General features: G+C 41.4%; 1 protein-coding gene across 1 annotated transcript in view; it reads right to left on the reverse strand.

Moving 5' to 3' along the window:
- Positions 1-1,518: 1,518 nt before the first annotated feature.
- The window catches only part of LOC145402273 (uncharacterized), a 45,889-nt gene continuing 33,988 nt past the window's right edge, over positions 1,519-13,419 (reverse strand). Inside the window, exon 5 of the mRNA XM_080274401.1 lies at positions 1,519-2,457. Coding sequence (XP_080130527.1) covers positions 1,519-2,457 — 939 coding nt within the window. The remainder of the gene's footprint in view (positions 2,458-13,419) is intronic.

Raw genomic sequence — 13,419 nt, forward strand, 5'->3', positions numbered from 1 at the left:
TCTACTTTTTCATTTTTCTAGCAAATAATTATAATGTTTAAAAACCTGTATTAAACAGCTATATAAATTTCATTCATTAATTTCCGGTTGCAAATACATTGGCTCAAATCAATAATTTTGCAGATGATGTTCAAATGATCACTAAATACCAAGATCTCGTAAACTTTTCACACTAACTCTTGGCACCCATAAGGTATTCAAATAAATCTTTCTAACTGACACCTGTACTTCATACTGTTAGCCAGAAAAATGCTTTTATTTATTTATTTATTTTTTAAGCTTGGGATTATTATATATTCAGTTCTGTTTTTCAAGGTGTAAACACTGCAATACGGTACACCAATTTGCAAGCTCCAATATACGCTATTTATTCTTGGCCGACAAGCATAAACAATGGTTCTAAAATAACAGCTCTATTATGTACAGGACTAGTGCAAGAAACTGGACAGTGGAAAGAGAGGAATGCAAAAATATAAGCAGGGTGGAACTATGTACACATGGTTATATAGGGGAGGGGGTGTAAACAATGCAACTGCAGATAAAAACAAGCAAGAGACAAGTATAGAAAAGACAATCTGGCTTGGATTTGCACTAGATTGTATCCTCTGCAGGAAAGAAGTGTGGTGAAAGTGTGAATATCTGAACATGTTTTGTGAAGCACTCTTATCCAGTTATTTACGGTATATATTGTAATAGCCACAGGGTTCATCAGGCACCACTTACTTAGACAGTACAGTATACTGTACTGTTTTCTAACTGATATTCTTTCTATCTTTAGGACAGTATATCTGTATTACAAATGTTCGCTTTAATGATCAATTTGTCAGTAGGAATCGCTGCTTTGCATGGATATTGTATACGGCCAAGAAAATCAACATCAAACTATTCACATCAAATAACTCGGTCTAAAAAAATGGCTGAATCCAGATAATCATACTTCCACCACTGTATCTAGTCTAACCTCATAACGAACACTGTACTGGGTAACAACAAAGTGTGCACACATCTAGTCTCACACACACAGCTACAGTCGCACACCATCAGTTTTATACATTCGTTAGGGGGTGTTCAGACATGAATCGGGTAGACAGGATGCTCTGGCTGAATTATGCCACAAAACTCCCAGACCACCCAACTCCAAATGGCTAAACAACACAATGGCATCAACACAGCTGGAAATGTGGGGGCTACCTGGGCTAATTCAATGATGAAATACATGTCAGGGGACTGCAATCAAACCAAAAGACCAATATGGTTCTTCTACATCTTGATTAATATTTGAACTCTGATCCTGACTGAACATACCATTGAAGTGAATCCATATAATGCTCTCTACCTGGTTATTCACCAAAATCTTCATTAAAGTTCTACAAAGAGGATTTGCAAGACTGGATCCATATGCAAACTGGCTTACAAGATCTGCATAAACTCTTGCATGGATGGCTTCAATCTCTAACTTCTGAGATACCACAAAATCAAGGATTTGTGGATCGGTATTTTTGCATGTGTGTGTTTATTTTATGTACCAGGCTTATTCTGAAGCATGATTGACACCATCCTCTCAACTGCACGCTTCAAACCAACAATGTTGTCATTAAGTGTGTGGCCCATTGACATGATGTTTGAGTTGAGAGTCTTCAGATGCAAGTTCATTTCCCTCTGGGCAATCATCAACTGAAAATCAGGTCTTCGTGATCGCCGGGCAAAGATCTTTGCCTTGTGAAGCTTCGATTTTCTGCGTTTGGCAATTGTTGGGGGTGAGAGTTTAACCTTGATTTCTTCCTGTCTGACAGTGGTCCACTGGGGCTTAACCTGTGGCTGTATTGGTTCTGCTGCACTCTGTGGAATTTCTGGGGGATTATATGAACCATAGACAGTCCCAGAGTAGTGCATCTGATTCAGACTCTGATGCTCAATTGGGGTGGGTGTGGGAGGGGGCATGGGAGGTGGGATTGTGGGGGTGTTGAGGATGGTGGGGTGAGACTGTGGATGAATGACTGTGGTAGGGGTGGATGCTGGGGGTGGGGGAGCCAGGTGGTGGTGCTGGGTAGGATAGTAGGGGGAGTGAACCTGTGCTGCTGTGTCCTGCATCATATGAGCTTCAGCTGGCGGCAGTGATGGATGCGAGGCGGGCGGATTCACAACATACGAAACTGGGCTCGATGCAAGGTGCCCTGGCGGTGATCTGTTTGTCGATGGACCAGCTGGCAAACTATAGGGGGCACAAGGTGCATTATTATCTGCAACTGATGGTGAGGAAACTGGCAGTGTTTTGGGGGTGGTGATTTCTGGAGATGGTGGGCTTGGCAGGAAGTCTGGAGTGACAGAGATGGTCTCAGGGCCACTAGCCGGAGATGCCACTGGGTTGGGGCTGACTTTGCGGGACAGAGCCAGGCGTTTCAGGTTACCAGGAGCCGGCAAGGATGGGGTGCTATTCTTGATGATGTCATCCATCTCCTGAAAACAAAAACATGGTTGCAACTGGGATCACCTGATATATACAGCCAGATGCTTAATCCCTAAATGGCCACCAGCATCAAACGATGCTTTCCCAGAGCATGGCCGACAGCGTTGATGCTGCGTGACCTGTAAAAAACTGTGAAGAATTTTGGGAAGAGAATGAACATCTGGGAGGTGTTGACAAAGACCTACTCTACCCTCTAAACCATTCAGATCGTCAGTAAATCTCATGAATCAGTCATCAGTGGATGTCCATCTTTTGCTCCCCTTAAGTGTTAGTGTATGTAAGAAAAAGAAAGCAGGTAAGTCAAGAAAAGAAAGAAAGTTTGTTTCCCAGACTGTGACTGCTTATCAGTATTTGCTTTTGACCTAGAAAGGGAGGGGAAAGAGATAAGCATCCCTCACAGCACTTGCTCTCTCTGCCCATTCTGCAACTAAGAACCATACAAGCATGAATGCTAAGTTGTTTTTTTTCCTTTTACTCATTTTATTTATATCATTATTTCCATTACTGTACTGTTTTCCTGTGTGTGTGTGTACTTACAGGAAAAATATTCACATTCCTTGCTTATTGTACTTACAACTACAACCTCACCATCCCTTCCCCCAGCCCACTGTGCTTATCTCTAGCCTAACTGTTTTTTGACCACAAGGGATGTCCATACAGAGCTGCACCCATTATGTTTCTCCACTCTTTCCATACATAATATACCACCCAGAGTTATTAAAAAAAAAAAAAAAAAAAAAAAAAAAAAAAAAAAAAAAATTACAGGAATAAAACATTATAAACACTGTTTCCTCATAACTGATATTTTAATTTATAAGTACTGTACACACATTTTATACTGAATTTGTTCATTTCTTTTGTGGTAGGTGAGGGTGCTCACCACCCACTCACTCGATGTAGTGCTGCTTTGGGTTCTGCCCTTTCCTCTCTTCCTTCCTGTCTTTCTTTCCTTCATTCTTTCCTCTTCCGTCTGCCTATGGGTGATTTTACACTCCCTCTACTGTCTCTCTTTCCTTCATTCTTTCCTCTTCTGCCCATGAGTAACTCTACACTGAATGACAAGCCAAATGGTTTCTTGTACACCAAGAAACCATTTACTATGCTCGGTGGTAACCATATATCCAAATTATGGCACCTGGTGGTTTAGTGGGTAATTTGGCACTCCAATCGGACTGAGCCTGTGTAGTTTTATATCCAAGGGGAGGTTGGGGTTTATTGCTCATGTCATGCCACTTAGGGACGAGTGAGGCTGGTCACTCTCATCTTAAATGTCAGGACCAACTTGCCAAGCCCCGGTCTCCTACGCTGCTCATGGGGCAACATAGGACTGGATGATAGATGGATGGACATATTTCTTGTTTTGCACAAGCATTTCAGCAACATACGAGGTGTTCTCATGGTGAATACTATGGATGTAAGACCTTCCCTTCCCTTCATGCTAATCTCCTTGTGCAAGGTCCTAATTGTGGGTCGTATAGAATTTTAGCTACTGCGGTTCAGCTTGTATGCACAAAGTAGGACCCTTATATGGTTAGAGTCTAAAAATAACATCTCTCATCTCTCTTGGACACAAACTAAACCACCCAGACAACAGATATAAGTCAATACTTGCATAAATACAATAAACATAAAAAAAAATGTGAAAAAATAATTATATATATATATATATATATATATATTTGTGGTAGGTGGGGGCACTCACCATCCACTCACTCGATGTAGTGCTGCTCTCTGGTGTCTGCCCTTTCCTCTCCTCCATCCCTCTTTCCTTCCATCCTCTTTTGTCTTCCTTTCGTTCATTCTTTCCTTGTCCTTCTGCCTATGGGCAACTTTACACTCCCTCTTCTGTCTTTCTTTCCTTCATTCTTTTCTCTTCCTTCTACCTGTGGGTGACTCTACACTGAATGACAAGCCAAATGGTTTCCTCTACACCAGGAAACCATTTACTACGCTGGCTGGTAATCATATAACCAAATTTTGGCACCTGGTGGTTTAGTGGGTAATTATTGCGCTCCAATCGGATTGAGCCGGTGAAGGTTTATATCCAAGGGGTGGTTGGGGTTGATTGCTCGTGTAATGCCACTCAGGGATGAGTGAGGCTGGTCACTCTCATATTAAATGTCAGGACCAACTGCCTAGCCCCGGGCTCCTATGCTCCTCATGGGGCAATGTAGGATGGGATGATAGATAGATAGATAGATATATATATATATATATATATATATATATGAAACCTCCCATATTATGTACTGATTTTGTAAAACACATATCTAGTCATTTCAAACCATTTCAGCACCACTGAATTTTTAAGGGGGTGAGAATAAGGATACTTCTTAGAACAATGTTTTTTTTGCTCCTCTGCTTAGTTTTAACCGGCATGTACTCAGTCATTTTGCGAATTTTTTGCACTTCATTGCAAAGCACAGGATAGGTTTGGGCAGCTAAAAATTGCACTGCCAGGTGTGATTCAATTTGATAGGCAAACATATTTGATTTTTGAAACCTGCAAAAATGGTGCCAGGGCCAGCCAGTGAGTCCCAGATATTTCTGGTCCCATGGCCAATGAGGGTGTAATTAATCTCAGAAATATGCAACAAAAATGCCCTCAAACTTTTCAATCCTTCTCTACTCTAACCCACACCTCAACACCAGTCTCCTTCATCAAATCCTCCACTCTTTCTATTTTATTTTTGGTCCTCCACTCATTTTCCAATTAATTTCACTTTATCGTTTTCTACCCATCCATGTAAAGCCTGTTAACCCTTTGAGGTTTTTGGGCCAGGCAGATTTCGTCTGTGCCAGAGTCAGCCACTCACGCTGACCCACATTTTCGCGGCCTGGTATTTTACTTTGATCGTTCTGTGTCAATACACTTTTCATGACAGAATGTTGGTTTTGGTGTCAATTTAAAGCTGAATAGTTGTACTTTATCGCAGTAGGTTCAAAAAAGGAGAACAAAGAAAATAAAATGTCAAAATGATGAGTTGAAGTTATGCAAAAAGCAAAAATGTTATACCTTGCCGTAGAAAAATATTCGGCAAAAAATAATGAGAAAAGATATGTAAATTTGGTTTAAACCATGCAAAAATACAATAAATTACCTTTACAATGATATATAAATTATGGTAATTTTTTCTTTTCATTATGCAGTAATGCGAAAGGAAAGAGATGCACAATTTTATTTTAGTCTCGGCCGCATATTCACTTACCGATGTTTTTCTTTGATCAGTCAGTGTAAATACACTTTCTATTAGATGATGCTGGTTGTGGTGTTAGTTTGAAGCTGAATAGTTGTACTTTATTGTAGTATGTTAATAAAAGGAAAACAAAGAAATTAAAAAGTCAAAGTGATGAGTTGAATTTAGGCAAAAACCAATAACTTATATACCTTGCTGTAGAAAAATATTCACCAAGAATAAAGTTATAAAGAAACAAAGCCATGAGTCAGACTCAGCTGTGAAGTACCGCCACACATAGAGCAACCATTTTGTGACACCATGCTCGAGCGTCTTTGGTACGATGCGTAAATGCAATTTATGGTGAATATTTTACAAAAGTTTCTTAAAATGACGATTAAAAGTGTCATCGGAATCTCTGAGGTTGGATTTGAAATGACGATCGAAATAGTCATCGGAATCTCAAAGGGTTAATAACTATTTAGTTTGACAGTGCAGGCAAGAGTACAACCAGGGTCTGGCATCCCTTTTTAACTAGACAGATGTCTGATTGACTGTTGGTCAGGTGAGTTGCAGGTGAGTGTGAAGTTATGTGCAATTCTTTTTTTTTTCCTTTCTTTTTTTTTTTTTCTTTTTTTTTTTTTTTTTATACTTATCAGATGGAGACAAGATTTTCAGGACTTAAATGGTGAGTTAATGGGAGCATGACTTATTCAACTGGGCAGACTTTGGTTTGTGTCTCATTCTGTCAGATTCTTTCTGGCTCTCTGGGTCCTACCTCACCCCATCCTACAGTGGGAAAGAAGGACTGGATGATGACAATGATTAAAAAAAAAAAAAAAAAAAAAAAAAAAAAAAAAACAGGCATGGCAATAATTATGGTGGAGTCCTCTGTTGAGCAACGGAGCAAAAACATTCTCCCCCCCCTCTCTCTACATATATGTACAGTATATACATATATATATATATATATATATATATATATATATATATAGCCTCTGTGGTACAGTGGTAGAGTGTGCGTTTCATACACGGGTGAACCAGGGTTCGCGCCCCGCCAGGGTAATAAATTTTGGGAGTGTTCACCCGGCCACGAACTGCATTGGCGGACAAGAGGGGAGCTGTGGTTGAACCAGTGTCGCTTGCTATAAAGTACGCTTGCACCCAGTCAGCTTGTGCGGACCGATTACACTTGGTTCACAGACTACACGCACATCCAAAGCCACTCCAACACTACAATTACACTTACAAGCACTTCTCACCCTACATACAATCTCAACCAGACAGCTTAAGCCACTTGGCAGAGATACATTGGCTGTATTGTCCCGACTTCAGTTGGGATAGGCCAGTCCTGCAGTGGATACTCAAACAGCTGATGATAATGATAATATATATACAGTACCCTCGCGTCCAACACGGTAATATTGTCATGCATGGGTCTCGTGTTGGACCAAAAACGTGTTGGACAAACAACAGAGCTTATGAGGAAAAATGAATTATGTCAGCAACCCTAGGAAAAGTCACCCTTGATACCTACCATATACAGTAAACCCTCATTATACGAAGCCTCTTTGTACGATATTTCGCTTATACAATGTCAAAATTTTAGTACCCTATGCCCACTATACAATGGGAACGATTTGCAACAACGATGGATCATCCGCGGCTCAGTGAACAGCGAATGTGCAAACGCAACAAAAATGTCCTCACACTGTCGGCATTAGACCACACACACTTGTCCACCGGTCCAGCCTTATTAGCTAGCCCTGCCCAGCCAGCCAGCCCTGCCCAGCCAGGCAGTTCTGACATTGATGAGTGAGGGCAGTGAGTCCCTGTGACTGTGAGGCCGAGTCGGGACAATTCGCCGTCAGGACGATTCCCCATCATTTATTTACGTATCAGTTTATTTAGCAAGTACACTAGTTTTTTAATTATGTAAGTTATAAAAGTGATGGTGGTTTACTGTTTATATAGTAAATGTAAAATATGACATCAAATCATGGGCATTACATGAAAAATAATAATATATTGAAAGGTGAATCAGCTGATTTATGATTGATCCTTCATCTTAGCATAAGGCTACATACGAGACACTGGCATTTATATAAATGCCTAATTACCTCAAGTGAACGATCGACATACTTTGGAATTATACAAATAATCTTCATGATACGTCTACATAAATGTTTCGGGATATTTCGCCATCAAGTCAATTCGCCATCACAACAATAACAAGACAATTCGCCATCGGGACTTTTCGTCATCAGGATGATTCCCCGTCGTTTATTTTCATATCAGTTTATTTAGGAAGTACACTAGTTTTTTAGTACTGTACTTGTACCTCTTCAAAGTCGTTTTAAAATATACCCAGGATGTTGTAGTACCAATGGAAATTAATGAAAACAGCTGTGGGTGATGCTAGAACATAATTCAAAGTCAACTACAGCAAGGTAGAAACAAGCTAAATATTGTCTAAAAGTGCAACTTACAAATGATATCCAAAGCCAATGCTATTGAATGAAAATAGGCTTTGATAGATCCCCCTGAGAATTAGTTATTAAAGTATCAGTAAATCAGTAATAAGTATGTTTATAGAATGGTGGGGAATTGTCCTGACGGGGAACGTCCATATTATGACGACGAATTGTCGACTTCAAGGCGAATTCTCTAGGAACCACATAAACAACCGTTGCTTGCTTCAGTAAAGGTAAGATCTGCTGTATACTGTAGTTTTCATGCTTTTTTCTCTTTCTTCACTATTAATGTGTTACTTTAAATGTTTAAACATAAGGATATTTCATGTATGTGAGTGCTAAGGTGTGTGTATGTGAGAGTTTAGGCACGTCTGGGAACGTATCCCCATTGACTCCATGTTATAATGGGATTGGTATACGATGGATTGCTTTACGATGGGGTTTTCAGGAACGGAACCCCATTGTATAATGAGGGTTTACTGTACCTATACATATATTGGTACTACTGTAATTATAATAAATGGTACTGTGCTATGAATGATAACTAACCTTTTAGGATAGTGTTGGTGGGCTTGCTGGGAATGGAAGATGGTATCCAAGGCTGTAGGTAGTCCTACTGGGTCCCCAGAGGATGGCTGCTGGCGTCACTAGCGGGTAATGGCTGCTGCTCCTCCTCAACCTCCTCCATAAATCCTTCGAAATCACACTCAGAATCACCATCTTCGTCCACAGCCATGGAAGGTCCTGCTTCTGCCTGTCCTAGCACTCTGTAAGCCTTCACTGCTGCCAGGACCTTGTCTTGGTTTTTTATTATGGTCCTCACGTTGGCTTCATTCATGTCATGGGCCTTGGCAATGTCCACTTTCCTCTCCCCTTTCTTCTTCCTCTCGATGCTTTCTAGCTTGGTGGTATGAGGGAGGTGCCGCCACTTTTTGGGGTTCTCAGAAGGATTCCTAGGCATCGTGAGCAGGGTAAAATGCAGTAACAAGGGCAGCAAATGCAGCAAGAAAAAAACACCTTCCAATGCGAACTATGCAACTGAATGGCGCTGTGGTGGGAGAAATTTAAACAAAACATCAGGTGAAAGCAGAAGCGTTTGTAATTGGGCAACATCACTATCACCTCACGATAGTGGTCGGGGGAGGCTACTTGATCGGAAGTTTTTATTGGCTATCAGCATCACGGGAACGTCCAGTATGACCGTGTTGGACCAGGGGTGATCGTGCTAGAGGCGAACTCTGCTGATTTCACCCACTTCTCAGAGCTCCGTCTGTGTTATGCTAATCCACCCGTGTTACAGTAATTAAACCGAATTAAATCTTACTAATTATTGCTCTCCGTGCTGGACATGAATCATGCTGGACAAACGCGTGTTGGACGCGAGGGTACTGTATATATATACATAGTACATATATATATATACTGTATATACATATATATATACAGTACATATATATATATATATATATATATATATGCTCGTTGCCTCCCCAAACTCGAGTATCCTCTCCCCTTCTGCATTCCGTATGGTATAAGGAATGCAGAAGGGGAAAGGATACTCGAGTTTGGGGAGGCAACGGACATGATTGTGTGCAACACATATTTTAGGAAAAGAGACAGTAGGTTAATTACGTATAAGTCTGGGGGAAATAGCAGTCAGATAAATTATTTTTTGGTTAGGAGGGCCGATAGGAGGTTAGTGAGGGATGTTAAAGTTATAGGAAGTGAGGAGTGTGTGCAGCAGCACAAACTACTGATTTGTGATATGGTGCTTGAAGAACGAGTGATGAAAAACAGGACTTATGTACCTAGGAGGAAAATATGGAAATTGAAAAACCAAGTAGTAAGGGATGCCTTCTATAGCGAGTTGAGGAGAGTGGTGGCTGAACAGGGAGCTGTAGACAGAGGCGTTAATGAACAGTACAGAGCCCTCAAGAACAATCTCTTAAGAGTTACTGATGTAACATGCAGTAGGACAAGAGGACCACCAAGACATAAAGTAATTGAAAAACCAAGTAGTAAGGGATGCCTTCTATAGCGAGTTGAGGAGAGTGGTGGCTGAACAGGGAGCTGTAGACAGAGGCGTTAATGAACAGTACAGAGCCCTCAAGAACAATCTCTTGAGAGTTACTGATGTAACATGCGGTAGGACAAGAGGACCACCAAGACATAAAGTAACTTGGTGGTGGGATGAGGGTGTAGAAGCTACAGTTAAGGATAAAAGAAGGCTTTTCCGGGAATGGAAGAAAGGTGGTAGCAAAGAGGAATATTTGGCTGCCATGCTAGGGCTAGAAGAGAGGTATACATGGCAAAGTCTGAGTCACAGAGACTTTTACTTGATAACCTAAATCATGGGGAAAGGAAAAATATGATATTTAGGGTGGCAGGTCAGGTGAAGAGGGATAATTGGAATATTATAGGTGAGCAGTGTGTGAAGAATGATGAAGGAAGAGTAGTGGTGAACAGTGAGGATATTAAAGATGCATGGAGAGAGCATTATATCCGGTTGTTGAATGAGGAGTTTGACTGGGACAGAGACGGTTTGGAGCCAGCAGATCCAGTGTCTAGCCCTTGGCCTTTGATTGATGCTGCTACTGTGAGTAAGGCAATAGACAGGATGAAGGTGGGGAAGGCAGCAGGTGTGTCTGGGTTGACTGCCGAAATGTTGAAGGCCTCAGGCGATATAGGGGTGAAGTCAAGTCACTGACCTGATATACAGGATTATTTATGAGTGTGTTGTCCCAAATGATTGGCTGAAGAGTGTAATTGTAAATGTGAATAAAGGGAAGGGTGATGCCCTGGAAAGAGGAAATTATAGAGGTATACAGCTTTTAGATCAGATAATGAAGGTAATGGAGAGAGTTTTAGAAGGTATGATTAGAGAAAGAGTGAATATTGATGAGATGCAGTTTGGGTTTATGCCAGGTAGGGGGATCACTGATGCCATATTCATTGTTCGACAGCTTCAGGAAAAATATATTGGTAGGAGAAGGGATCTTTATTTTGTTTTTGTTGATTTGGAAAATGCCTTTGACAGAATCCCTAGAGAGGTGGTGAAGTGGTCAATGAGAAAGCTTGGCTTGGAGGAGTGGCTGGTTAGGGTGGTTATGGCTATGTATGTGGGTGCTCACACCCAGGTAAGAGTGAATGGAGATTTGAGTGATGGGTTTTCCATGAATGCTGGTGTGCATCAGGGGTCAGTTTTGAGTCCCATGTTGTTTATCACGGTACCTGAAGCCCTTTCACGTGACTTTAGAAACGGACTCCCATGGGAGTTGTTGTATGCTGATGATTTGGTGTTGATTGCAGAGAACGAAAGGGAGGCGGAGGAAAGGTTTGGGAAGTGAAGAGATGGTATGGGGCACAAGGGCTTAAGGGTAAATGCAGATAAAACAAAAGTGATATCTAGGGTTGGTGGCGGTACTATCAAAGACGAGGGAGAGTGGCCATGTGCAGTTTGCAACAAGGGCGTGGGAAGTAATTCCATCTTGTGCGGTGTTTGTGATAAATAGGTGCATAAGAGATGTAGTGGTATCAGAGGTAGACTGTGAGATAATGCTGATTTTATGTGTACGGCGTGTCGGGAAGAGCAGGTGGAGATTGTCAGACGAGAAAGAATTGAACTTGCTGGTGAATCTCTTGAGTGTGTGGAAGAGTTTTGTTATTTGGGAGACATGTTGTGTGCTGAAGGTGGGGCTGGAGCTAGCTCTGTGGCTAGGGTAAGAAGTGGTTGGAAGAAGTTCATGGAGCTCTAGCCTCTCCTGACATTGAGAGGACTCTCCCTACGTGCTAAGGGGTCTTTGTATGCAGCATGTGTTAGGAGTGTAATGCTGTATGGTAGTGAGACCTGGGCAGTGAAGGAGGAGGATATTCGCCAGCTCAGACGTACAGAAATGACAATGATTAGGTGGATGTGTAGTGCGTCCCTGCGTCCGAGGTCTGGGGGGGCTGGGTTCACGATAGAAGAGTTGAGAGGTAGGATGGGACTGGAGTGTATTGGTGTTGTGATGAGGAGAGGTAGATTGAGATGGTTTGGACATGAGGAGAGGATGGGCGATGATAATTGGGTGAGGAATGTGAGAAGTGTTAATATTGGGGGTGGGGTTACAAGGGGTAGACCGAGAAAGACATGAGACGAGGTCATTAAGTGTGACCTCAGGGTTAAGGGACTGAACAGGGAGGTTGCAATGGATCGTGCAGCATGGACAGCCACCATTAGGTGACCAAGGCCGACGCATGCAAGCATGTTGGAGCCTTTAAAACCGAAACAAAACAGTACATATACATTACATATATATATATTATATATATATATATATATATATATATATATATATATATATTATATTTATATAAATATATATATATACACACACAGTATATACATAGTCAAGTCGCCTGTGGCGCAGACTTCTATGCCACGGCAAGGTGCCAGCCCCCCCCCCCCAAAAAAAAAGCGCATGTATTACCTATGGCACGGGCGCAGCAAGGTTTGAAACGTGCAGGGAAATTCCCCCGGTGGCACGCTTCCCTGTTTGTAAACAAAGAAGATGGCGACCACTTCAGCTCCATACTACAAGTGCTCCAACTGTGGACTTTCTTCTCTCTTATGAGGAGGTTAAACTTCACCAAATTCATTTTATTAAGTAATGAAACAATAAAAATTCTTTGGGTATTGTGGCTAGTTTACAGGTTTATTTGTAGAATCGATATGAATGGGTGAATGACGAAGCACCTACAATATCTCTGAGCTAAGACGAAGTAAAATTCCTCCCATCATCATCATCACGTATATAAGAATGATTATTAATGTGTTAAATGTGCGTTTTGTTGACACTTGAGCATACAAACTTTATCAAATAAACTTCTTCAATCAGTGCTTGACCAGGCAGCCTCCGCCATGTTTAATGTTTTGGTCAGTCAGCTGATCTGTGTCTACTTGGCCAAGCTTTTTTTTGCTCGATCTGCAGTGCGTGGTATAGCCCAAGTAGACACAAGGCTGACCACCCTCCCATTTTTTGTGCCTATTGTTATGTGTAATACATGCACTGACTGATTGCTTGATTGTGTGGGTGAGTAAAGTGGGGATAAATGGGGAAAAGTGGGATTTCGGATGAACATCCAGAACCAAATTCCATTTTTCCCATACGTTTAGTTATTTGTATGACACGGTTTTCTATGGCACGGGCACGGTCCAGAACCAATTAGCCGTGCCTTAGGTGACTATATATACATACATACATACACATATATACAGTATATATATATGTGGAGCCTCTGTGGTACAGTGGTAAAGTGTGTG

Source organism: Coenobita brevimanus, chromosome 57, assembly GCF_032717465.1.
Source record: "Coenobita brevimanus isolate Jiangsu-jjx chromosome 57, ASM3271746v2, whole genome shotgun sequence".
In the NCBI taxonomy this organism is placed as follows: domain Eukaryota; kingdom Metazoa; phylum Arthropoda; class Malacostraca; order Decapoda; family Coenobitidae; genus Coenobita; species Coenobita brevimanus.